We start from the raw sequence: 25,688 nt of genomic DNA, 5'->3' as shown, positions 1-25,688 counted from the left end.
TGTACCGCGAGCTGCCGGCAAGCCAGGATGGAGCGAAGCAAGACTCCGGGGGCCATCGGAAGGAAAGTATAGATTTAGTTTTTACCATTCTTTAAGGTCACACTATATAAATCCATGCCGGTTGCATGGATTTATATAGTGTGACCAAGTTGTCAAGCACTTTCCAAGTGATGCTAAAATCGCTTGGAAAGCGCTTGACAACCCACATGCAGAAATGCAAGTGAAGAACACTTCACATCCGCTTGTCCCTGGCAGGAAAAATGCATGTACAATCTGCATGCGTTTTTTCTGCCAGGGGAAAAAATCCGGAGCATTTGTGCATCGTGGGCACATAGCCTCAGGGTATGTGCCCACGATCAAGAGCCGCTGCGGCACAGATGCTGCAGAATAGCCGCGCAGCTTCCGCCTGCATTATGCAAGTAAGCAGCCATGATTTTTTTCACATGTGGCTTTCCTCATTGATGCTAGTCTATGGGGAAAGTCCACGTGGACCCGCAAGGAAAATGGACATGCTGCGGATCGGAAAGACACGCCGCGGGTGATCCGCAGGTGCACAGAGATGCATAGTGAACATGGGATTTCTAGAAATCCATCCACTATGCTGTAACATCTGGACGCTGTGGGTTTGACGCTGCATAGACATGCAGCATGAAACCTGCAGCATTTCCTGATCGTGGGCACATACCCTAAAAAACAGCCCCATTCCTTCTTCACCAAATTTTAAAAGTATGCACCAAGCAGCGTTCCTACTGACAAACCCAGAATTATCCATCACAAATGGTGAAACAAGCTTTATTACTCCAGGGAACACATTTCCATCATGTCACCTCTGTAGAAACTGAGGAAAGGGTGGATAGGCAAATTTTACCTGCCAGCACTCTCTGGTCATGCTCTAACTTGTCATTCCCGAGCCGTTGGACATCCTAAGTGTTTCAACTTAATAACAAAGCTTATCATTTACTTGGCCACTTAATGTAATTTTAACACTGTATGTTGCATTGGCCAATGTAAAAAGCATGTTCTACATGCCCTCTAGTGGTGGCTATGCCATGTAACAGCTAGCCAAGTAATCAAAGATTTTGTGCCCTATCAAGGAGTGCACTTCTACCGACACCAGGAACTGCACCAATTGTCTGTTAACAGGAAGTGTCCAGGCCTGGGGGAAAATGATCAACCTCTCCAGCTGAAGAAACCGCTGCCTCACACGTCTTCAGAGGGCAAATTTATTAAATTAGTAACCACAAACTACAAGCCTTGTCTTCACAGAGCATCCCCACACACACTTGGCTGAGTGAGCAAGTTTTAATGGGGAGAGAGGAATAAAGGATCAAGCATGCCAAGTCACATAAGTTCATTCCAGCACGAATAGCGGGTATGTTTGAGTGGTGTCTGATTTATATATAGCATCTTAAGACAAGCCAGTAACAGGAAAAAGTTGAAAAAGGATGATAATGTAAGGCGTTATGGACCAACAACTCTAAATTGGAGAGCACCAGTCGTGACATAATGGCATGTGACCTCTGTGGTCACTGATGAGCTGCAGCGTTCACACTTTCCTCAGAGAGGACTGTACAGAGAGAAAGGTGAAGGCTACATCTGGTCAGCAGCTGGTGGGAGGCTGACACCCTCATGTGACGTAATGTCACGCATAGGTAGGTACAGCCCTGACATCACTGGTCAGGAAGGCAAGTATGTTTTTTGTCTATCCTTCCCCCTCCCCCCCATCATTTTATATGAGGGGCTGCAACATTTAAAAAGTGGATGTCCAAGTGGTGGCATCGCTTTGATTGCCCAAATTGCAAGACCAGGCCCCAGTAGAAAGTGTTCCTGAGCTACAGTGAAGTCTTGGCATGACAACATAATATGTAATTAGACCCCTAAAATATAACTTTTATTCGAATATGCTAAAAAGGACTCAGTAGTCACCATAACAACAAACACAAAAACAAGACAAAATGCCAGGGAACAGGGATAAGTCACACATCAGTCAGGAAGGATTACGGGCTCTATCTGTCCCTAAATTCTCTCCCTTCCTGACAGCGGAGGTTGGCACCCTAAAAGTTAACTTTTCTCTATCTTTTATTCACGATTGTGGTTTTTTAAATATAAAGATAGATATTTACCAGGGATATTAGGGACACCGACATTGAGCGGGGGCGCCACGGAGCAAAAATTAGGGTGCCAACCTCCGCTGTCAGGAAGGGAGAGAATTTAGGGACAGATAGAGCCCGTAATCCTTCCTGACTGATGTGTGACTTATCCCTGTTCCCTGGCACTTTGTCTTGTTTTTGTGTTTGTTGTTATTGTGACTACTGAGTCCTTTTTAGCATATTCGAATAAAAGTTATATTTTAGGGGTCTAATCTCCTGTTGGTTGTCTAGTTTTGCAATTGGGCCCCGCTTATACATTCCTTGTTCAGGTGTTTAACATAATATGTTACTAAGACTGCTGCTAGGAGCAAATCAAGTGATTGTTTTTGCTTTTCTTCTTTCCATTTCCATGGCATGTACCACAGGTTGAGGAATATTGTTTAAGACCAGGGGTGGGTAATTAATTTTCCCGAGGGGCCACATGAGACACCGTGACTGTTGTAGAGTGCCAAACCAATAGAATGAAATTAATTGTGCTCAATATTAAGTTATTAATTATATTAATTGTATAAGTATGCCAACATCCCCCTATATACAGCCTCCCTACATACACTATGATGCCCCCCACATGGCCTCCTAGGTGCATACAAATATCCCATACACAAAAAGAAAATAACCCACACTGACCTCGTTCCCGTTCCCCCGGTGCTTTGCTCCTGTGCTCTGAGGCTCAGCAGCAGCGCGATGAAATAACATCATGGTGTCTGCTGTCTCACACACTGATTGGTAGAAGATGGATTCAGCGGCCCCTTCCTCCGCCAATGTATTCACCGCTGTCTGCATCCTCAGGACGCAGATAGTGATGACAGTGGGTGGCAGATGGACAGGCAGTCCTAGGACTGTTTTAGACTGTGAGGTCTAGCACGGTGATGGTGTTTTCATTAGTGAAGAAGACACGCATCTGAAAATCCTTATTCTTTAATACATCCATTGCTTTATATATGCTCTAACACACCACATCACGCTGTAGGCGTCACCTGTACAGCTAGTAAAATGGCACATATAAAACGGATGTCTACTCCAGTGTCCAGAACAGTAGTGTTCAGTTGGCTTATTTTGTTTAGGCGCCCCACGTGGTAGGAGCATTGTGCCTGGAAATGCAGCAACATTAAAACTTTACTAGTACATTTTCCCCGTGTTTAGAACATTCACTTCCAGACCCATGATTATATAAAAGCAATAGTGCTCTCACTCATCTATTTACACCGAAAAATAAATGGAGTATTTTAGGGAGCGGAACATAAAGCAACATTACTGGGGAAAATGCCACACACATTTATACTCTGCAGAATAGTGCTGCATCCAGAGGGGATGTTCTTACCCAAGACAATTTGGGTACATAACGCTGTGGATCTGGAAGGAGAAGTTACAGATCTGGTCACACTTCAAAATTGTAGTTGTGAAGGTGCAAGGAAACCTTATTTCCTAGAGAAGACAGCTCTCTGTTAGCTGGTGCATTCAGTACACTAAGTCTCAGACTGGTTATTCAGGCGTTCTACTTTAACATGGTCTGTAAACATCAGGATGTAAAAATGCCCAGAATGGTTGTCTTGGCTAATGATCATTCATTAGCATGGTGCCACAAGTCTACGACGTCGTATGGATTCCCATATCCAGCGCGGGGTGACACGCTTTGCATCGTCAGCACATTCGGAAACATCACCCATCACATGTGTAGCAGATGGAACATCGAATTCTGGGACTAGATCACCATCATAGGCGAGGAAGTAACGGCGCAGTTTCGCAAACTCCTCCAGGGACGATGGGAGATAAAGCTTCACGCCAGTGAAAATATCTAGAAGAGTCTGAAAACACATCACTTTATGAATGAGAATTCTGTACAGTAGGAATAGGATTAGCAAACTCTGGATTAGACAATGCAAGTACATGCATACTAAGACAATCACGCAACTAGTGGTAGATTGAGGGAAGAGTTACATGCAGGAGGAAGTTCAGATCCTGGGTGATTGGAATGTGGCTGTCATGAGGATATCCTCCCCATCTTTCCAGAAATTCCTTAGTAAAGGAGCCCATGAGGAACACACCTGGACATCTATATACAAGTCCGGTGAGGTTATTCCTATTCTCTCCATATGATGTACAAGGTCATCTGTTTATTTACACATTAGGTTTGACTTCTGACTTTTTTTTATATTTGGTGTCAATAAGCCATGATAGTTGGTATATGATTTATGCTAGAGCACCTAATTCTCTACTTTTTTGCAATTGAGGTGCCTATGCATTAATTTCTGTGTTTGTCAAACTAAGGAGTTTAGGTTCTTGAGACCTTTTTACATTTTTAAGGACCGAATAAAAAAAGTTTTAAATGGCCACTTTTTGCCAAATATTTGACATACATTGGTGGTTCACTTTCAGATGAATTCACTGCTAGTTTTCTTCATTTGTTGGTTTAAACACACTACTTCCTTTCCTATAGTCTCCCACATCTTCACTTTTCACGAGGACATCTAGTATAATCATAGAAGATGGATACTTACTTTGGAAGTGGTTGTAGATTGCACCACATTGTGTCCATTGCTTTGGTTAGAATTTGCTATTTTAGCCTGCGGAGAAAAATAAGTAAAAATAAAAACAGATATAGCCATGCAAGGGCAATGGAAAAAAAATGGGTGAACATTTGAACATTGCGTATTTATTTCTGTGGCCATGGTTTTAAATCAAGAGGCTTTTATAACCGCTCGAGCTACAGATCGAGGTTACTAGCAGACCTTGTGCTCAGGATCCTTTGCCAGTATTGGAATCATAGTTATACGATTCCCAGATCAGTTGAGTTTTTTTTTCTAATATCCAGAATATAAAATGAATAGTGATGAGCGAGCATGCTCATTACTCGAGATTTACCAGCATGCTTGGGTGTTTTCCGAGTATCTTCAGCGTGCTCGGGTGTTATGCTTGTCACTCCATGCTCATGATTAGAGACTGTTTGACAGCTTTAATACATGTGAGGAAATCCTCACATGTATTAAAGCTGTCCAACAGTCTCTAATCATGAGCATGGAGTGACTAAAACATAACACCCAAGCACGCTGAAGATACTTGGCAAACACCCGAGCATGCTCGCCGAAAGGCTTAACAGAACATACTCGCTCATCACTAATAATGAAATATTAATAAAATAAGGAAATGGAAGTAGTAATAAAAAAACAAAAAACACATTTTTACACACACAACGGCAACACTACTAATGTGCATGGCCAGGAGCTGTTCTGGTTATGTGAATAGAGCAGGACAGTGATGACAGAGCAGCATTCAACAAAGGAGCAATGTCATGTATGACTGTTGCAGCAACACCACCAGTGAAGAGGAGTATGGGATTTTTTTTTAGTTTTTCCTTTGTATTATAATAAAGTTTGAGTTTGTTGCAAAGGAAAAAAATGCCAATAATACATAGTCATTCAGTACAAAATATTAATAAAAAAAATACACAAAAGAAAAAAAAAATGTGAGACTTAAACGTAACATACATTAGAATTATATGGGTTGATCTAGGGACTGTACAGACAGGATTACAATGAAGGCATGTCAGGAAAATGAAAGTAGGAAAACCATGGTGACCATGGTAGTAAGAGGTGTCAACGGCATCATCTCTAATCACCATCAGATTTTCTCATATCATAATTCTATTTGTCGAGATGCAATGAGGATTCTGACAACCAGTAGGATCTACTGAGCCATTTAAAAGAAGAAGTTAGCATATTTAGAGATTCATCACCCAAAGGACATAAGGTGATATGATGGTAGTGTGGGACAACCTCAATTAGGGCAGTAATACCTAGCAAGAAGGAGGATAAAATTGGGCAGGTGCACCACATATGATGTATGGTGGACCTCATACAACAGCTCCTAAAGCACAAGGGAGAGACCTCTGGGCAGATTGCATGCAAGATGATGGAAATGCAACAAGACTTTGCCAAAATAAAAAAAACTTGCAAACTCTTAACAAAATTCAGACTTTGGGGTTGGTATGGAGATCCAGAGTGAGATAAGGATACGGGTTGGTTATGAATGAGGAAGTCATGCAGTCTTAGCAGTTTCTGTGAATGCCACCAAGCAAAGTCCTCCCCTTTAAAGGGATTGTGCACTACTCTGACAACCCCTTCTTAATTCATATGCTTCCCCCCCAGTAAAATAATAACACTTACACTCCCCTCCAATGCCATTCCAGTGATGTAGACACTGGCTTTCCCAAGGCTCACGTGACATAATGGGTTATGTGATCCCTGCAGCCAATCAGCGCTGGCGTCACTCTACTCTCGTACAGACGTAATTGACATCTGGAGTAAGTGAGAGCTTTGGCTGCTCTCAGTTACGCCAGATGTCTTGATTGGTCTGAAGGAGTGGAGAGCGAAGCCAGCACTGATCTGCTGCAGTGATCGCATGACATTGTCATGGGAGCATCGGGACAGCCAGTGCAGACACCGCTGGAGGCGAGTATAAGGGTCATAATTTTACTGGGGGAGGAGGGTGAGCAACACAGGCATTGAAAAGAGGTTGTCAGAGTAGTAAAAAAAAAATCTGGATTACTAAAACGGGAATCGCTGGGAAGATTGAAGTTTATATTTAAAGCAAACTGCAGTATAGAGACATGTAAAATAGTGTGATCAACGAAGAGTAAGGAATGAACTTGCCCACATCAATGAGGCTAGGGAGTAAAGAGCTACCAAGTTTGATTTAAGAGACCCCCAAAGTGGGGCGTTATGTGCAGCATTAGCTAAAGTTAAATGACTTGTTCTAGCTGCTCTATAGTATTTCAAGAGAATTGGTACAGAATGACCACCCACCCTCTTATTAAGAAACATGACTGTTCTACAGACATGTCGGACTTCCAAATCGATCTCTTTGTAAGCAGTGTATACCTGTAAATTGTACTGGGATTGGGAGAACCCTAACCAAAAGAACTCTCAGGAGGTCTACCGTTGTAAAGGTGTCAATCCAGGATTGAGGTGGAATGTCCCATCTCCGTAAAAGAATGCTGGCCAAGAGTCAATCCAGTTTATTAGCCTGCTTCTAACAGAGCTCGAGTCCACCGAGTCCAAGTATTATGGTGACAGTATGTGGACAGAGATTCTATAAATCTGATGCCTAGTGGTAGAATTGGTCGGGAGTGATTCATTAAACAGGACCTGCCACCAGGTCAGAAGTGGCCAGTTTTTGCTCTTGTTTTATTCCCGATGCTCCTCTGAGTAATCAGTAATTTTTTTCAAATCTGCAATTCGGTCAAACAGATATGGGCCTTTTTTTAATGAATGTTTCTTGTAAAGATCTTAAAAATTCTCAGCGGAGCAGTGGTAATAAAAGAGCAAAAACTGGCCACCTTTGACCTGGTGACAAGTCTTCTTTAAGACGCAAGATAAAAAAGGGTTGGATGGTCTCCCATTATATTGAATTCAGAAAGAAACTAAATTGTGGTCCAACCATGTGCATAAGACAAGTCTACTGTATTAAAAATGAGCTAGTGTAGGGTTTGTCAGAATCGAATCAATTCTTGTGTAATGACCATGTATAGGCAAGAAGCAGTAGCTCTTAAAGGTCTTGTTATGGTCCATTTGTGAGTCAGATAGGCAAAAGTCATTTTGTAACGTGCATTCATAGTGCATTTTTGAGCACCTGTGCATCTTAAGATGCGGGCCTACAGTCACAGATTGAGTGGTGCTACGCCTGCAGCTGTTAACTAGTTAAATCCTGCTGTCAATCACTGACAACGGGAATTAAACACACGCCAGCCATAAGTGCGTCATTCATTCCTCCCATCGGCACCCCTGTCATGTTATTGCGGGGAGCCAATGACAGTTGGGACCCCCATATGGCTGTCATTCCGACCCTGCTGTGAAAGCCGGCCCAGCTGAAGCACAGCTTCAAGTTTTTAAAAAAATAGTGATTTGAACTTGTGTGTGTGGTAGGTAGCTGTATGTATGTATTGTATTTTTCGGACTATAAGACGCACCCCTAATTTTGGGGTGGAAAATAGGAAAAAAAATTTTGGATAAGAAGGGGGTCCGTCTTATAGTCTGAATAGCTATCTTACCTGGATGGGCCACATAGCTGGGGCACAGGAGGCAAGGTCCTTCAGGAAGCCGGGCCTGGTGCTGGTGGCTTGCGCTGGTCGCCTGGCCATCTGGTGCTGGTGGCCTGGGTGCTGGGGACTTGGGTGCCTGGGTGAGTGGTGGCTGGGGCCCTGGTACCGGGGCCGGTGTCTTGCTGTGAGTAGCGTAGCAGAGCGGTTTCCGATGCTCGAGCCCATCTTTCTGAAGCAGAGATCTACAGGAAAATGGCCGCTGGCGTAGCAGAGTGCATGCGCCGGCTCCGGTGGCCATTTTCCTATAGATCAGCTTCAGAAAGATGGCCATGCAAACCGGAAGCAGCTCACGCCGCTCACATCAAGAAACCGGCCCCGGTACCGGGCAAGGCCCCGGCTCCCAGGCAGGATACCTCTTCTGCTGCAGCTGCTGCCGATCCCGCTCTACCACCACTGGTAAGTTACTTTCGGACCATAAGACGCACCCCCCATTTTCCTCCCAAATTTGGGGGGAAAAAAAGTGTGTCTTATGGTCCGAAAAATACGGTATGCATGTATGTATGTATGTATGTATGTATGTATGTATGTATGTATGTATTATAAATAAAATATTATATTATATATAATTTAAAAAAAAAAAACACACGCGTTCAAATCACCCCCTTTGAAAAAAAACAAAATACACATATTTTGTATTGCTGAATTCATAATTCAGATAGGTCAAAATATAAAATAAAATTAATCCAAAAAAAACAAAAACTCCAGGATTATATTTTTTTGGCAGCAGCAACATTGCAATGCAAGGTGATCAAAACATCGTGTTTACCGCAAAAATTATATATCAGAAAAAATATCAGCTCAGGGCACAAAAAAAAACAATCCCTCACTCAGCCCCATATTCCGAAAAGTGAAAATGTTATGGGTCTCGGAAAATGGTGGCAAAAGCAAAAGTTGATTTTTCATACAAATTTCCGAATTTGTTTTTAATTTAAATGGTAAAAAAACAAAACAAAACAAAAACAGAACTATACATGTTCGGTATCGGCGTACTTGCACTGACAAGGAAAATAAATTCCCAGGTCGTCAGTTTTACTGTATAGTGAACACAGTAAATAATTTAAAAAACAATCGTGAAATTGCACTTTTTTTTGCAATTTCACCACACTTGGAATTTTTGTCCCGTTTTCAATTACACTATATGGTAAAATCAACGGCGCCATTCAAAAGTCCAACATGTCCATAAAACAACAAGTCCTCATACAGTCATATTGATGGAAAAATAAAGTGATGGCTCTTGGAAGAAGGGGAGAGAAAACGCCCGAACCAAAAAACAGAAAATGGCCGGGAATGAAGGAGTTAAGACAACAGCAGCTTGAAAGGTTTTATCAATAGCTACATGATTTGTTCTTAAGCCCAACCTCTGTGCTGGACAGGCCAACATAACAAAGCTTAGTCCCTTTTCTAAAAGACATGACCATTCATGAAGTAGCTATATCCTGCTACCACTATACAATTAGAGAAATGTGGAATAACGGCTCACCTTCTTACTCTCCGATGGGACAAGAGACACAGTTTTCCTCTTCTGTGCCTTAGGTGGGTCTTCACTTTTCTTGGTCTGTTGTGGCTTAGCACCTTAACACAAGAAAATGAAAGTTAGAACATTTACACCACAACCACAGCTTATATCTAAATAAATTACATCCTGTGATGCAAGTAAATCTTACTGTTACTCCTTTTGTCTTTCCCGGGTGACTTTGAGGTTGACGTCTTAGGACCTTTCAGTGATCCACTTGGTGTTGATGGTCTTGAACTTCCTTCGTTTTCACGACTACTGTTTTCAGATGAGCCTTCATCATCTTGAGAAGATGTGGCAGTAACAATAAAATCCGATTTCTCTTTGGAGACCCGGTAAAGCTCCTAGATGGCAGAGGAACCAAACTATCATTACACAGCAACTCAAAGGCTTGTCTCGAAAAGTAAAGCTCAACTAAGAATTGACAAGAGTTTTCTCATCATCAGTGGAAGGATTACTATAACAGGTAACACCTTTATACCCTGGTGGTCACAGAATCCACCATTCACAACAGGCAGTGTCACAGCTCCCCTGCTCCCAATCCCTTCACGATAATATTTGCACATGCTCATTAGACACTTCAATACAAAAAGATAGAGCTGGAATCCGAGTATTGTGGTTAATGTACATGCATTTCCTGAAACAGGAAGTTAGGGTCAAAAAAAAAAAAAAAAAATCCACCAGTGGCCAGTGTGAAAATTGCACATTTTTCATTTTTTTTTTAAAATAAAGATTGTGCCATGTAAGAAAAAAAATAAATACATGCAACACAAAAACCTGATTTAATCAACAGGTCATTTTATGATGATGGCTTCCTTTTGGAGAGAATACATTTACTCCTCTGTTGTACTAAAGATGCATTTTGGACAAGTTTTATCCATACAAGCATCAAAGTTAACGCAATGAACCACTTGGACCCGTTTCATCAAGACCGGCGGCTTTCACTCCAGTCTTGATAAAGGGGACTACTGGAGTCAGATGTTCCCGATTCATTAAAAGGCACACGAGCATCTGAAAACTGGCATACGCCTCAACATAAATCTTAGTCCAGTTGTGTATTGGGGTGAGATCTGTGGCGAGGCGAACACCACTGCTCGTCATGAATTTGACAATGGGTGGGTGGGGGAGGGATTGACAGGCTACGTCCCACCTCTACCCACTTTGTCAGAGCTGTGTGAAAAAGGCATGAGAATGCCAAGTTGTTACATTTTAGCACAACCTTGCATTGTGCCGAAACTTTGTGACGTTTCAAAACTTTTTACGACAGAATCTTGTCAAAAACTTTTTTTTTCTGCAACACCATTTCAACCAAGAGTTTATTTTCAGCGCATTCAATGGTAAAGTGAATGATGATATTCAAAACTACAACTCGTCCCATATGTAGAAAAAAAAGAAATAAAATTTATGACTCAAGCACAATAGTAAACAATAACAGAAGAAAAATGCCATGTAATCCTGACCAAACCTACAAATCTAAATCCAGCCTGCCAAGTATTTGCTCTGCACCAACCTTTAGCTGCTGCAGTGTAGTGGAAGACTTCCAGTCCTTGTCGTCTCGGAAGCGGGTGCAGCGCGGGAAACGAATGGATATGCCACCAGCTGTATGAGCCTCCGCCTTGGAAAACTCCGCTCCAGTGATTTCCCAGATAGGGGCTTTCTATTAAATGGGTATAAGGAAAAAGTTCAGCTTTATAAGCTACCTTTACTCATGACTTTCAGTAAGCATGAAATTATTTTATTTTTTTAATTCATTCAGCTGATATTAGTCCATCCTTGGCATGTAACAATAACACAACTATAGTAATCATCACATCACAGATTTACATTATGTTTACTGCCATCCCCTTGCTCAATGCACTTTACATCAGAATTCCCCTACTTTGTATAAATTATTAGCCACCTTAGTGAGTTATGGCCGAGAAACACAATCATGACATTTCATTTTGCAGAATAATATTTAAGTTTGAAATATAGAGAAAATCTGGGCAGTGAGAAAGATAAAAAGTAGAAAAAGAAAGGAGCACAATCTAAGCGCAGTAAATAACATCACATATGGAATTTTGAAAAGGTAACGGGAGAGGCTCACGTTTGTGGGTTGTGCAGATCCAGGCACAACTCTAGTAGAGATTTAATAAAATGTTTTACAGGGTCTCCACCAACGGTCTGCCGCTCATCCGAAAGCCGTGGTTGCACACCTTGTCCTGGCCCGACAGGTTGCCTCCACGTGGGTTTCTGACAAGAGATTATCATTATCCACGGGAGCGCCTCCGGTAGAGACTCCACTGTTAGTTTAGTGGAAATGTTCCAATAGGCTCGCAGGTGACTGCTCAAAAGCGCATAGGTTCAAGATATAAACATTTATTTGGAATTAAAAACCACTCAAGGGATGAGTGATTGACGTATAATAGCATATAATGGCAACGCGTTTCTGCTCTCAAGGAGCCTTCATCAGGTAATGTTGAGCTATACAATATACAAGCTTTAAATACCCTATTTGTATAGTAAGGGGTGGGGCGCTCTCCCCCTGCATTGAGCTGAACTTCATTATATAAAACAGCCTACACCTTTCCACCCGCAATAAATACATTTTTTTCCCTTTTTTCTTTTGCAATAGAATAAATATATTAAAATGGCACGACTCCCCTCAAGTCCGAAAGTCTTTCCTCCAATGGGAATTCAAACAATGGGCTATATTTGTATATATTCCATCTGTGAATAAAGAACATTGCAAATGTGAAACTGTTTTGCTTTGATAATGGATAGTAAATATCCGTCTGATAACTATATTTGTATAGTTCATCATCTTGAGATTGAAAAAATAAAAAAAAATAAATAGAAAGTAAATATGTATATATTAGAGAAAAAAAATTAATATATATATATATATATATATATATATATATATATATATATATTAATATATATATATATATATATATATATATATATATATATATATATATAAATATATATATTTATATATATATATATATATATATATATATATATATATATATATATATATTTATATTTATATATATATATATATATATATATATATATATATATATATATTTATATTTATATATATATATATATATATATATATATATATATATATATATATATATATATATATATATATATATATATATAAAAAAATGTATAGAAATGGTGTATACTGTAGAGGAGGAGCCAGATGGAGGCTCCCTAGTTTATAAATCCAGAAGGATTCTTTGGAGGTAAGGGTGGCTCTTCTATTTCTGATACCTGCAGGGATCTGTTCCAAGCGGTGTGACTACGACAGAATCATAATTTTTATTATGCACTAATGTGATGTGCTTGGATAGACTTTGCTTGAGAAAGCCTGTTTTGGCATTATGCCTGTGGCCGTTCATACGGTTTCACAAGGTCTGAACTGTGCGTCCCACATAATTGAGCCCACAGTTACACGTGACTGCATATATAATAAATTCAGAACCACATGTGAACTCATACGTAGGCTTCGCAGTAACCGGAGCTATTTTATCGTTTGTTGCTCTCTTGTCAAAGTTGATAATTCTACAACATTAACATTTTTTTTGTTCCCGCATTTAAAGATTCCCACTTTTCCTTTATCAGGCCTCGGTACAGTATAAATATTTTCATTCTTCAACAGACTGGGTGCTATAACTACTTTTTATTCGTTTTGCCCCTTCTAAACACTATATTGGGTCTCGGGCGGACTAGATCTTTTTAAATGGGGTCCTTCCTAACAAGATACCAATATTTATTTAATATTTTACGAATTATGTGGTTTCCTTTATTATATACTGTAATGAAACTATGTTTCCAGTCGGATTTGCTCTTCTCTGGATTGCTTGGTGGTTTCTGAATCAAACAATCGTTTTGAGTGAGCGCTAGATTATTTTGCTAGGAGGATGCGATTCATGCTCTAGGGTAACCCTTCTCTTTGAATCTTGTGATCAAGGTGTTTGATTGTTCCTGGTAATCTGCTGTTGAGGTACAATTATGCCTAATGCGTCGGAATTGACTAGAAGGGATATTTTTCTTCCACTTGGGGTAATGTGCGCTTGAGTAATCAAGGAATCCATTTGTGTCTACCGATTTGAAATATGTTCTACTTTGGATTATTTGACCTACAGTATATAGTTCAAGATCCAAATAAACATTTTTTTTCTTTAGATGTATTGCTATTCACAGATGGAATATATAAAATATATACAAATATAGCCCATGGTTTGAATTCACATTGGAGGAAAGGCCGTGCCATTTTAATATATTTATTCTACTGCAAAAGAAAGAAAAATTTTTTTTTGCATTTTTTTAAATTTTTTTTTTTGTTTAATTATCGGCCCTTTATTTATAATACATACATATATTTTTCTATATATCTAAAGGCCAGCTATACAAAACATGAATCTATTTATGAATGAATATGAAGTAAATGGGGAATGCAAATGTAAAACTAAAAATCAAAAATGGTTCCTTTAGAGATCTATTTTATCAATCCAATACATCATATTGGGTTGTGAGAATCTCATTTTTTCCTTGGTTATTCTCTTGGTTTTATTTTTGTATAGAATCCTTTCAACTAATTGTGTATTTCATGTGTATGTGGGTCATTTTTTGGATACTGGCAGTCTTTTTTTTTTTTTTAATGTGGTTGTGATGGAGTGTTCTTGCAGCCTGTGTGCGGGTGGGAAGGTGTAGGCTGTTTGATATAATGAAGTTCAGCTCAATGCAGGGGGAGAGCGCTCCACCCTTTACTATACAAATAGGGTATTTAAAGCTTGTATATTGTATAGCTCAACATTACCTGATGAAGGCTCCTTGAGAGCAGAAACGCGTTGTGCCATTATATGTCAATCACTCATCCCTTGAGTGGTTTTTAATTCCAAATAAATGTTTATATCTTGAACCTATGCGCTTTTGAGCAGTCACCTGCGAGCCTATTGGAACATTTCCACTAAACTTACAGTGGAGTCTCTATCATTATCCACGGGAGCGCCTCCGGTAATAAGTTTGAAATAGAACAGATCACCCAAATTGCCATATTGTAGCGCAGGCATACGGATAGCTGGGTGGCTCACCATGGCTGGACACAGTGTACATGTCTTGAACTATATGTGACCAGTTGGAGACTATGGCGTTACATATTTGAAGCCTAAATCAGTGAGATGATCAATTGTATTTCTACCAATATTTGTCAAAGACATTCTTGCTAAGCTTATCGACTATAACAATAGTGTAGACTCAATGGACATTACCTCCGGCTCTCGAATAATGAAGTCTGGGTAATAGTTCTTGTTGATCTTCAGCCAAGTCGGGATTTTAGCTGGGTCCTACAAATGAAGTAAAAAGTGTAAGATCCGAGCACACTGCTCCAAAAAAAATAAAAATAAACATATAATACTAAACCCATTAGTCAAAATAGATATTACTGATCGTACGTGGATCAAATTATTTACTTTAAATTTTATTTTATTTAGACCATTAAAAATGCAAACATTACCCAGTCAGAACCGCCCCCTTGGTAAAAATCATGAAAATTAGCACTAAATAAAAAAAGCCCATATCTATGGAACCCTTATGGCGGATAAGAAAAAAAAACAAAAATGGAGTACTAAGTGAAGCAGCAGGAATAAGATAAGAGAATAAGCACTTTGTCCTGGTGCCAAATCCGGTTTGACTTCATTCACTTTGCTCCAACATCAGGAATATCTAACCTTGCTAATCTTCACCATGTCCAGTTCCTTCTGTAAACGTGCAAGGGTGGCATCATCATAGCCGCTCGAACACTTTGTTACTGTGCACCACTTACGAGTTTCAGGGTCATAGCATCCCATGAGAAATATGGACATTAGGCCACCTACAGTGAAATAAAAAGCATGTGTGAGAAATAGGACACTTAAATTTTTGCAGTTTGAAGATGAAAAAATGGTTGATGGGTACACGGACCATTTGCTCCCTTTCCGTAGAATGCGCCCAATACTGCGAGATCAGCAGTATCTGCCATAGCGCCTTCATTCAGATAATCCTTCTTCACTTTCAGCCAATGGCGCTTTCCAGGCTCATAGATGGACTACAACACAGAATGACAAAATATCAGGATTCAGTTCAAGACGGCATATCTGCTCTCGAGCGGCATTTTCTAAGTGATCATGCATTCAGATATTAATATACAAAAAGCAGTACATTGAGAGAAGAACACACTCGTAACATGGTAAGAACTCATCATGTAATGACTATTAGGCAAAACAATAGACACCTTCAAGTCTTTAAGGACAAGGCCTTCTAAACCTTCCCGGATGACTCTTGTGATCATATCTGCAAGATCTGCCGCTTTCTAGAAATAAGAACATATAGTTAAAAGTGTAAAAGGTGGACATACTGAAAAGTAAAGTAGAGGTGGCCATACACAATAGGCAGAAGTAGGGTGTCAGGACTTTGATCATTTTCATAGAACAACCCTTGAACAATCATTCTGCCAGCACAGTAGTTCACATTTTTAGTCCATATTGACCATTGCGATCATTTAAAATGGAAAGTTTGGAGAACATTCTATTACAGAACAATTGCTGGCGATTTGGCAACCATTGGACCAAGACATTAAAACATAACCGACGTATATTCAGCCATTGTTCAATTAAACAAAATTGTATGTTGTTACATTTCACTAAAAGAACAATCATTTCGCTTGAACTTGTCTGGTTCTAACAACTTGAGTATATGGCCACCTTAGGACATGCAGAATACCCCGTCAATGCACTCACTGTAACGTGCTTCATCTCTGAGAACAGGATATGGTTAGGGATCTCTATCATGTTGTCTCGCATAAACTTTCGTCGCTCATTAAGTGGTCTGTAATAAGAACAAAGGATCATTACAGAGATACATTAAAAATAAATGACAGATTACATAATTCTGGTTATTTCATACTTACCTGTCCATTAAGCTAACGCCATTAAAATATATGCAGTCAAAGACAAAGAGGCAAACATTGGCGTCCTTAAAGGCAGCTTTCTAAAAACAGAAAATTGAGGTGTTACAGATGAATAAAAACACTCGGCACAAGCCATAAAAAAGCAGCTTATACTGGAAAATGCCCATCTATTACCCCAGAGTATCGGATACCAAGGTTCATTCATTTATCTAGATCACCTTGACCACTGTCCAATAAAAACACAATCAAAATACAGAAAACCTCCTTACCTTTGGCCTTTTAAAAATAGGAATTATTCCTACCGTTAATTACGTTTCCAGGAGTCCATCATGACAGCACGACAGGAGGTAGTTCCTCTGACCTTCTAGGGACAGGAAACACATGGGAGGTTAAGAGTCCCCCCCCCCCACCTTACCCTCAGTGTTTGTACCGATCACCACACCAGGATGGATGCAACTATTTCATTAAATTCACCAATGTTACATTCACATTAGCAAAGAGTAGGGGAGGGAATATAACGGTGCTGTCATGAAGGATTTCTGGAAACGTAGTTAACGGTAGGAATAATTCCTATTTTACCAGTTCGTCCATCATGACAGCACAACAGGAGAAATACCAAATCAAACGGTCATTAGGGTGGGACTACTGCTTGCAGAACCTTACGACCATAAGCTAGCTTTTGGCTGGACAGAACATCTAATTTATAGTGTTTCCTAAAGGTACATATATTAGACCAAGTTGCTGCCTTGCAGATTTTCTCTACTGAAGATCCTGCCTTCTCTGCCCAGGAAGTGGAAACTGCTCTAGTGGAGTGAGCTCTGACGGAAATTGGCAGGTCCTTTCCCTCTGACTCATACGCAAGAGCGATAGTCTTGATTATCCATCTTGGTTTAGAGGCTTTCCTGCCTTTGTTTGCTCCTGAATATTGGAGAAACAGATTTGAGTCCCGTCTCCAGGGAGATGTCGCTTCCATATAGTAAATGACTGATCTTCTGACGTCTAGAGTATGAAACGATTTTTCTTTGTCGTTTTTTTGGAGATTGGCAAAAGGATGGTAGGATTATTTCCTGGTTCAAGTTTGCCTTGGATACCACTTTGGGAAGGAAAGAGGGATCCAATCTGAAAACCAACCTGTCTTCTAGTACTTTCAGGTAAGGATCCAGAACCGACAGTGCTTGGATCTCCCCTACCCGTTTTGCCGTGGTGACTGCTACCAGAAAAACTTTTCATGGAAAGTAGATCTATCCCTGACAGCTCCAAAGGCTCAAATGGAGACTTACATAAGGCTCCAATACTAGGTTTAGGTCCCATGATGGTACAAGATTTCTAAGCATAGGTTTTAGGCGAGAGATTGCTTTAGTAAACCTTGACACCCATGGGTGATCTGCAAAGGGATAGTCTAGGAAAGAACTCAGGGCAGAAATATGCACTTTTAATGTATTTGGCCTAAGGCCTTTATCGAATCCCTGTTGGAGAAAGTCTAGTATTTTAGGGATATTGGGCTTAACTGAGTCCGTGCCTGATTCTCCTGAAAATAGGCAAAATTGCTTCCACACCCTGGAGTATATGGTTGATGCTACCGGTTTTCTGCTGGCTTGTAAAGTCGAGATTACACAATCTGACAAGCCCTTGGAAGCTAGGATGCGCCTTTCAGGATCCACGCTGTTAACTGGAGATGATGGACATCTTGATAATACAAGGGACCCGGAGATAGAAGGTCTACCTGGCATGGAAGAATAAGGCTATGTGCCCACGATGCAGAAATGCTCAGGATTTTTTCCTGAGCATTTCTACATCTCCCTGGGACAAGCGGATGTGTTCTTCACATGCATTTCCGCATGCGGGTTGACAAGCGCTTTCCAAGCTATTTTAGCATCACTTGGAAAGTGTTTGACAACTTGGTCACACTATATAAATCCATTCAAACGGCATGGATTTATATAGTGTGACCTTAAAGAATGGTAAAAAAAAAGAAAAAAAAAAAAAAAAAAAAAATCTATACTTCCCTTCCGATGGACCCCGGAGTCTAGCTTCGCTCCGTCCTGGCTTGCCGGCAGCTCGCGGTACACTACACTGAAGGACCTGCCATCACATGACTATGACGTCAGCACAGGTCCTTCAGTCCACCGCAAGCTGCCGACAATGGAAGAAAAGCGCAGCGGGGGCCATCAGAAGGTAAATATAATATTTATTTTTTATTTTATTCTTTTTTTTTTTTTACAGGTTCTATGGTACCCGGGTCTGGAGGAGAGTCTCCTTTCCTCCGGACCCGGGTACCATCCGCACATTGTAACGCTTGGATTCTGCATCTACAGATGCAGTGATGCGTAATCCATGCAAGTCAATGGCGGCGAAAACGCAGCACTTCCGCAAAGTAATTGGTAGTGCTGCATTTTTTTCCGCAATGATAACCCGCAGCAGAAATTTCCGCAACATGTGCACAGCACATGCGGATTATCATTGAGGAACATGGCAGGCCTTCTACCATGCGTTTAAGCGTTTCTGCAGCGTTTTTGCCGCTGCGGAAACGCTAAAAAAAATGCATCGTGGGCACACAGGGTAAATGGGTGATCCATCGGCATTTGTTGTAACAACGGAAACCAGATCTTGGACAAACAAGGCGCTACTACAATTAAAGTTGTCTGCTCCTGTTTTATCTTTCTCAATACCCTCGAGATTAGAGGGATTGGAGGGAAGGCATATACAAGATCTCTTCCCCAGGGCTGAGAGAGCGCGTCTACCCCTTCCGGGTTGTCGTGCGGGCTGATGGAGAAGAATCGCTGGAGCTTCCTGTTCTTTTTGGTTGCAAACAAATCTATGGAGGGCAAGCCCCATATCTGGATTATTTGCTTGAAGACATCTGGGTTCAGCTCCCACTCGGAGGACCAGACTTTCTCTCTGCTGAGATAGTCCGCTATTGTGTTGTCGGATCCTTTGAGGTGAACTGCTGACACCGAAAGAACATTCACTTCGGCTCACTGGAAGATTTGTGTTGCTAGAACCTGCAACTGTACTCCTTTGGGGCCCCCTGCCGACGAAGGAAGGCGATCGTCGTCCTGTTGTCCGAAATATTTTTTATGTGATATCCTCTGAATAGATCTTGGCCTTGTTGAAGAACTTCCCAGACCGCCCTTAGTTCCTTGAAGTTTGAAGACCTTTTTTGTAGTTCAGAAGGCCATGAGCCCTGAAAGCATCTGCCCTCTATATTCGCCCCTTAGCCTCTTTGACTGGCATCTGTAGAGATCCGCAGCATAGGAAGGAGGATCCATTCTACCGCCTTTCTTAGATTTGAGGGTCTTGCCCACCAAGAAAGAGAAAGTTTTATTTCTGGTGTCAATTTCATCTTTTTGTTTAGACCTGAAGATTGTTTGTTCCAGGTAGATAGGACTGCTCGTTGCAGGGGTCTCGTGTGGGCCTGGGACCATCTTACACTGGGAATACATGATGTCATTAGACCTAGAATTCGCATGGGGAACCTGACCGTCGTGAAAGTCTTTCTGGAAATTTTGGATTTTCAAACCGATTTCCTGTTTAGTTAGAGGCAGGGAAGAATTCTGGAGATGAGAGTTTAGAAGCACTCCTAAGAGCACCTTTTCGGTGCTTGGTTGGAGACTTGATTTTTCCCAGTTGACTCCCCATCCTAGAGATTGTAGGGTTTCGATTGTCCGTATTTGTTGTTGGAGAAAAACGGGCTCTGATTTGGCCATTAACAGTATATCGTCCAGGTATGGTATTATAATTATGCCCTGTTTTCTTAGGAATGCTGCAACCTCCGTTATTAGCTTTGTAAAAATTCTGGGAGCAGATGACAGACCGAAAGGAAGACAAGTAAACTGGAAGTGATATACTCTGTCCCTTCGCTCTAGGGCAAACCTCAAATATTGATGATGGGTCGGATGGATAGAAACATGATAATATGCATCCCTAAGATCTAGGGTGCACATTACCGAATCCTTTTGTATTAAAGGGATGCTGGACCTGTGTCTCCATCTAGAACCTTCTGTACTGCACTGAATGATTTAGGGGCTTTAGATTTATTACCGTACGTCTTTTGCCCGACGGTTTCAAGATCGAGAAGAGGAGGAATAGTGGCCTAGTCCTACTTCCAAGGGAGGTACTTGTTCCACCGTCCCTACAGACTCCAGGGTTATTATATCGAGCCAAAGAGCCTGAGATGCCGTGGGAGAGAGAGCGGGTAATTTGAAAACGTTGCGGGGGAGGATGGGAGAATTCTATTTTGTACCCCTCTTTTATTGTCCGCAGGAGCCATTGTTTTTTATGGCCTGCCATTTTTCCCAAAAAAAACGAAGCCTCCCCCAACCCTCATAGAGTCAGGGTCTACTCGAAGGGCCAGAGAAAACCTGGACTGCTCTATCTCTTCCCTTATCTGTAGGACCATCTCCCCATTTTACCTTTACCCCTATAGTCTCATTTAGGGGACCGGGGTCGGGATTTACGAAAGGGCTGATATCTCTTTGTTTTTACTTCGGGAAACCCTTTCTTTTTATCCGACGCCCTTTCCAGAATCTCATCAAGGACTTGACCAAAAACCTGGGAACCAGAAAAGGGGATAGAACAAAGCTTATTTTTTGAGTGGCTATCCCCAGTCCAAGTTTTGAGCCAAATCGCGCGCCTTGCCGAATTAGATAGCACACTACTTCTGGATGCGAATCTAACTGATTTAGCTGATGCGTCAGCCAAAAACTGTGGCTATTTTTAATAATGGCAGGGATTCTGATATTATTTCTCTAGGGGTATTAGACACTATGTGATCTGACAGCTCGTCTATCCATAAACATATAGACCTAGCTACGGAGGTAGCCGCTATATTGGTTTTTATAACCGGAGCCTATGTTTCCCAGCATCTTTTCAGCATAGTTTCTGCTTTCCTGTCCATTGTGTCCTTTAGACAGGAAGTGTCCTCAAAAGGAATAGAAGTCTTTCTTGCCACTTTTGCAATAGGAATATCCACTTTGGAAACTTGATAGCTTGATATCCTCAGGGTTGAATGGAAGCCGTGCCCTAAATTCTCTTGGAATGGTGAGTTTCTCTGAGTCTTCACATTCCTCGAGAATCATAGCTTTTTTTCCTTTCTTACGAAGGTATTTGGGAGAGAGTTTCTTCCTCTCCTTCTTGGCTCTGTTCCAAGGAGGAATTCAAATATTCCCCTTCCTCAGATGATTCCTCCATTTCCCACCTAGGTCTCTTATGGTGGGAGGAGGACTGTACAGTCTGGGGTATCTGGGATGTCTTGGTGGGTATGAGATTGGAAACCGTATTTCTAACTTCCTCTCGGATCATGGATCGCATGTCTGTAGAAATGATGCCTTCTCCTCCTTAAGAACTTTAGCGATGCATTCCTTACAAAATTGTTTTTTATAGGAATCCTGTAGTTTAGAATTACAAGATCTGCATCTTCGTGATTTTTTAGAGGAGGATCCGGATCTCTGGGTTCCTCTATCCTATTTTAAGGTAGACATGGGAATATTTATTTAATACCCAATTCTACCAAATTTTTAGTGGATCTGAGGGATTATTGAGGTAGCGAATACTTACACTACCCAGGGACTCAGATGGGGCTTCTGACCTTACAGGGTTAGACTCCATTGTGTCAGGCAGTTTGTGTACAAGGGTACTCTTTTAAAGGGTCTTACCTGATCCAGGTGATGTAAGGCCCGCCCTCGAGTACAGCCACTGCGGTTTTCTTGTAGCGGTGTATTCCTCTGCTGCCCTGTATGCCCCACAAAATCCGGCATGCACTCCACCGTGGAACGCACACCCAAGGGGCACACTTCTGGACCTGCGTGCGCTCCACCATGGAATGTACGCCACACTTCCGGATTGTGCGCGCTCCATCGCGTCATCATGGTGCGCCCCGGAAGTAGCGGTGTCGCTCCAGGGCGTCTGTGCAAGGCAGTCTCCAGCCCATACGATGAAGGCCAGGAGGTTTCAGCGTGAAGACCACTGGCGGGCAGCAGGATGCAGCCTAGAGCCCTCTGTACGAGGGGTGCTGTGCTGTCGGGAGTCCTCTCCACCGACACGGCTGAGGGACCCTTCAGTGGAGTATCAGCGCAGAGCCTCTTAACCGGGGGGGAAGGGAAGAGGTCAATCCCCCCTGACTCTCAGGTAACTTTTCCTTCGTCCTCTCTGACAGCGTCCTGTCCTGCTAGGTCCAGGAAAAACACTGAGGGTGAGGTGGGGGAGGGCTCTTAACCTCCCATGTGTTTCCTGTCCCTAGAAGGTCAGAGGAACTACCTCCTGTCGTGCTGTCATGATGGACGAACTGGTAAATAAAGCGGTGATCCAATCTGAACCATGATGTACTTTTACAGGTGAGGGAAAATGTCGTGGAGAATAAAACGCAATATTAAACAACATACCTTATGAACGCCCAATGTTCCAAATGGAAGCGGCTTGCCGGTATTGGTGTCAATTAGCAGCACTTCAGCGTCCAAGATCATGCTATTCCCACCTGGAAACGCTTTGGGAATATAATCTTTGAAATGAGCAACCTATGACCAAAATGTAATGAAGGTTCACTAAGGAATATTAATGAACATGGCCCCCTTCCCTCAAAAAAAAAAAAAAAACAACAAACAAACAAAAAGAAACCTTACATAGTACCCAGCTGAATCACCTTATGCGGAAGAACAGGCTTGAGACTACGACTGAAGTAACTAAAGTGATCCCCATTTTTGTGCACTTGGACTCGCTCCCCGTCATACTTGATTTCTGCATACATTCCATTTGGACATTTCTTCATGGCGTACGCTATAGATTTGCAAGCTTCGGCCTACAAATTTTAAGGAGGAGATCATGTGAGTGACAAATGTGTTACTGCGTCCCACTGACACAAATCAGCATGGATCCTCTTGGCACACACCAAACCCCTACCCGACTATGGCACGACAGGAGCAGTAAGACAGACCCAATTCACTTTTAGCATTTTTCTGATGGCGCACACATAGGACGGTTTTTAAGTCTAACTGGGGTTTGTAGTCCCCCTATATTGATCACTGTATGTGTAGCAGGGTGACCAATACCAGCCTTTTTAGAAATGCATGTCATTTCATGGTTAGTGATCTCCTTCTACATACCCACTTAACCCCTTCAGGACCCAGCCTATTTTGACCCTAAAGACCTTGGCATTTTTGTCAATTCTGACCAGTGTCCCTTTACGAAGTAAAAACTCTGGAACACTTCAACGGATCCTAGCGATTCTGAGATTGTTTTTTCGTGACATATTGGGCTTCATGTTAGTATTAAATTTAGGTCGATAATATTTGCGTTTATTTGTGAAAAAATCAAAAATATGGGAAAAAATTTGAAAATTTTGCAATTTTCAAATTTTGAATTTTTATTCTGCTAAACTAGAGAGTGATGTGACACAAAATAGTTAATAAATAACATTTCCCACATGTCTACTTTACATCAGCACAATTTTTGAAAAAAAAAAAATTTTTGGTAGGAAGTTAGAAGGGTTCAAAGTTCATCAGCAGATTTTCTTTTTTCCAGCAAAATTTGCAAAGCCATTTTTTTTAGTGACCACATCACATTTGAAGTCCCTTTGAGGGGTGTACATGACAGAAAACACCCAAAAGTGACACCATTCCAAAAACTGCACCCCTCAAGCTACTCAAAACTACATTCAAGAAGATTATTAACCCTTCAGGTGCATCACAGGAACTAAAGCCACATGGAAGAAAAAAATGAACATTTTTATTTTTCTAACAAAAATTTTCTTTTAGCCTAAATTTTTTAATTTTCACATGGGTAACAGGATAAAATGCATCCTAAAATTTGTTGGTCAATTTCTCCTTAGTACACTGATACCTCATATGTGGTCATAAACCACTGTTTGGGCACACGGCAGGGCTCAGAAGGGAAGGAGCGCCATTTTACTTTTTGAATGGAAAATTAGCTCCAAAAGTCAAATTGCGCTCCTTCTCTTCTGAGCCCTGTCATGTGCCCAAACAGTGGTTTACGACCACATATGAGGTATCAGTGTACTCAGGAGAAATTGACCAATACATTTTAGGATGCATTTTATCCTGTTACCCATGTGAAAATTAAAAAATTTAGGCTAAAAGAAAATTTTTGTGAAAAAAAAAGTACTTTTTTGTTTTCACAGATCATTTTGTGAAGCACCTGGGGGTTCCAAGTGCTCACTATGCATCTAGATAGGTGCCTTGGGGGGTCTAGTTTCCAAAGTGGGGTCACTTGTGGGGGAGCTCCACTGTTTAGGCACATTAGGGGCTCTCCAAACGCAACATGGTGTCCGCTAACAATTTGAGCCGATTTTCCATTCAATTTGTTAGCGGACACCATGTCGCGTTTGGAGAGCCGCTGTGTGGCCAAACATTGGAGCTCCCCCACAAGTGACCCCATTTTGGAAACTAGACCCCCCAAGGCACCTATCTAGATGCACAGTGAGCACTTGGAACCCCCAGGTCATTCACAAATTAATCCGTAAAAATAAAAAAGTGTTTTTTTTTCCACTTTTTCATTTTTATGAATCAATTTGTGAAGCACCTGGGGGTTCCAAGTGCTCACTATGCATCTAGATAGGTGCCTTGGGGGGTCTAGTTTCCAAAATGGGGTCACTTGTTGGGGAGCTCCAATGTTTGGGCACACAGCGGCTCTCCAAAAGCAACATGGTGTCCGCTAACAAATTGTCGGCTCAAATTGTTAGAAGACACCATGTTGCGTTTGGAGAGCCGCTGTGTGGCCAAACATTGGAGCTCCCCCACAAGTGACCCCATTTTGGAAACTAGACCCCCCAAGGCACCTATCTAGATGCATAGTGAGCACTTGGAACCCCCAGGTCCTTCACAAATTAATCCGTAAAAATAAAAAAGTGTTTTTTTTTCCACTTTTTCATTTTTATGAATCAATTTGTGAAGCACCTGGGGGTTTCAAGTGCTCACTATGCATCTAGATAGGTGCCTTGGGGGGTCTAGTTTCCAAAATGGGGTCACTTGT

General features: G+C 41.4%; 1 protein-coding gene across 2 annotated transcripts in view; it reads right to left on the bottom strand.

The window, feature by feature from the left end:
- Nucleotides 1–3,052: 3,052 nt before the first annotated feature.
- Nucleotides 3,053–25,688, bottom strand: part of LIG3 (DNA ligase 3) — a 31,972-nt gene continuing 9,336 nt past the window's right edge. For both annotated transcript variants that reach the window (XM_073664973.1, XM_073664972.1), the window contains exons 9-21: nucleotides 23,344–23,499; nucleotides 23,087–23,218; nucleotides 16,707–16,786; nucleotides 16,537–16,624; nucleotides 16,032–16,109; nucleotides 15,722–15,845; nucleotides 15,490–15,632; nucleotides 15,031–15,105; nucleotides 11,271–11,417; nucleotides 9,912–10,104; nucleotides 9,728–9,819; nucleotides 4,649–4,714; nucleotides 3,053–3,955 (exon numbers count right to left, since the gene is read on the bottom strand). In XM_073664973.1, coding sequence (XP_073521074.1) covers nucleotides 3,719–3,955; nucleotides 4,649–4,714; nucleotides 9,728–9,819; nucleotides 9,912–10,104; nucleotides 11,271–11,417; nucleotides 15,031–15,105; nucleotides 15,490–15,632; nucleotides 15,722–15,845; nucleotides 16,032–16,109; nucleotides 16,537–16,624; nucleotides 16,707–16,786; nucleotides 23,087–23,218; nucleotides 23,344–23,499 — 1,611 coding nt within the window. In that variant the 3' untranslated portion in view covers nucleotides 3,053–3,718. The remainder of the gene's footprint in view (nucleotides 3,956–4,648; nucleotides 4,715–9,727; nucleotides 9,820–9,911; nucleotides 10,105–11,270; nucleotides 11,418–15,030; nucleotides 15,106–15,489; nucleotides 15,633–15,721; nucleotides 15,846–16,031; nucleotides 16,110–16,536; nucleotides 16,625–16,706; nucleotides 16,787–23,086; nucleotides 23,219–23,343; nucleotides 23,500–25,688) is intronic.

The sequence above is a fragment of the Phyllobates terribilis genome, unplaced genomic scaffold, assembly GCF_046119375.1.
Source record: "Phyllobates terribilis strain yellow unplaced genomic scaffold, ASM4611937v1 Scaffold_2__4_contigs__length_985480577, whole genome shotgun sequence".
In the NCBI taxonomy this organism is placed as follows: Eukaryota; Metazoa; Chordata; class Amphibia; order Anura; family Dendrobatidae; genus Phyllobates; species Phyllobates terribilis.
Note: the sequence above shows the minus strand (reverse complement) of the source record. Positions and strands in the feature narration are given on the sequence as shown.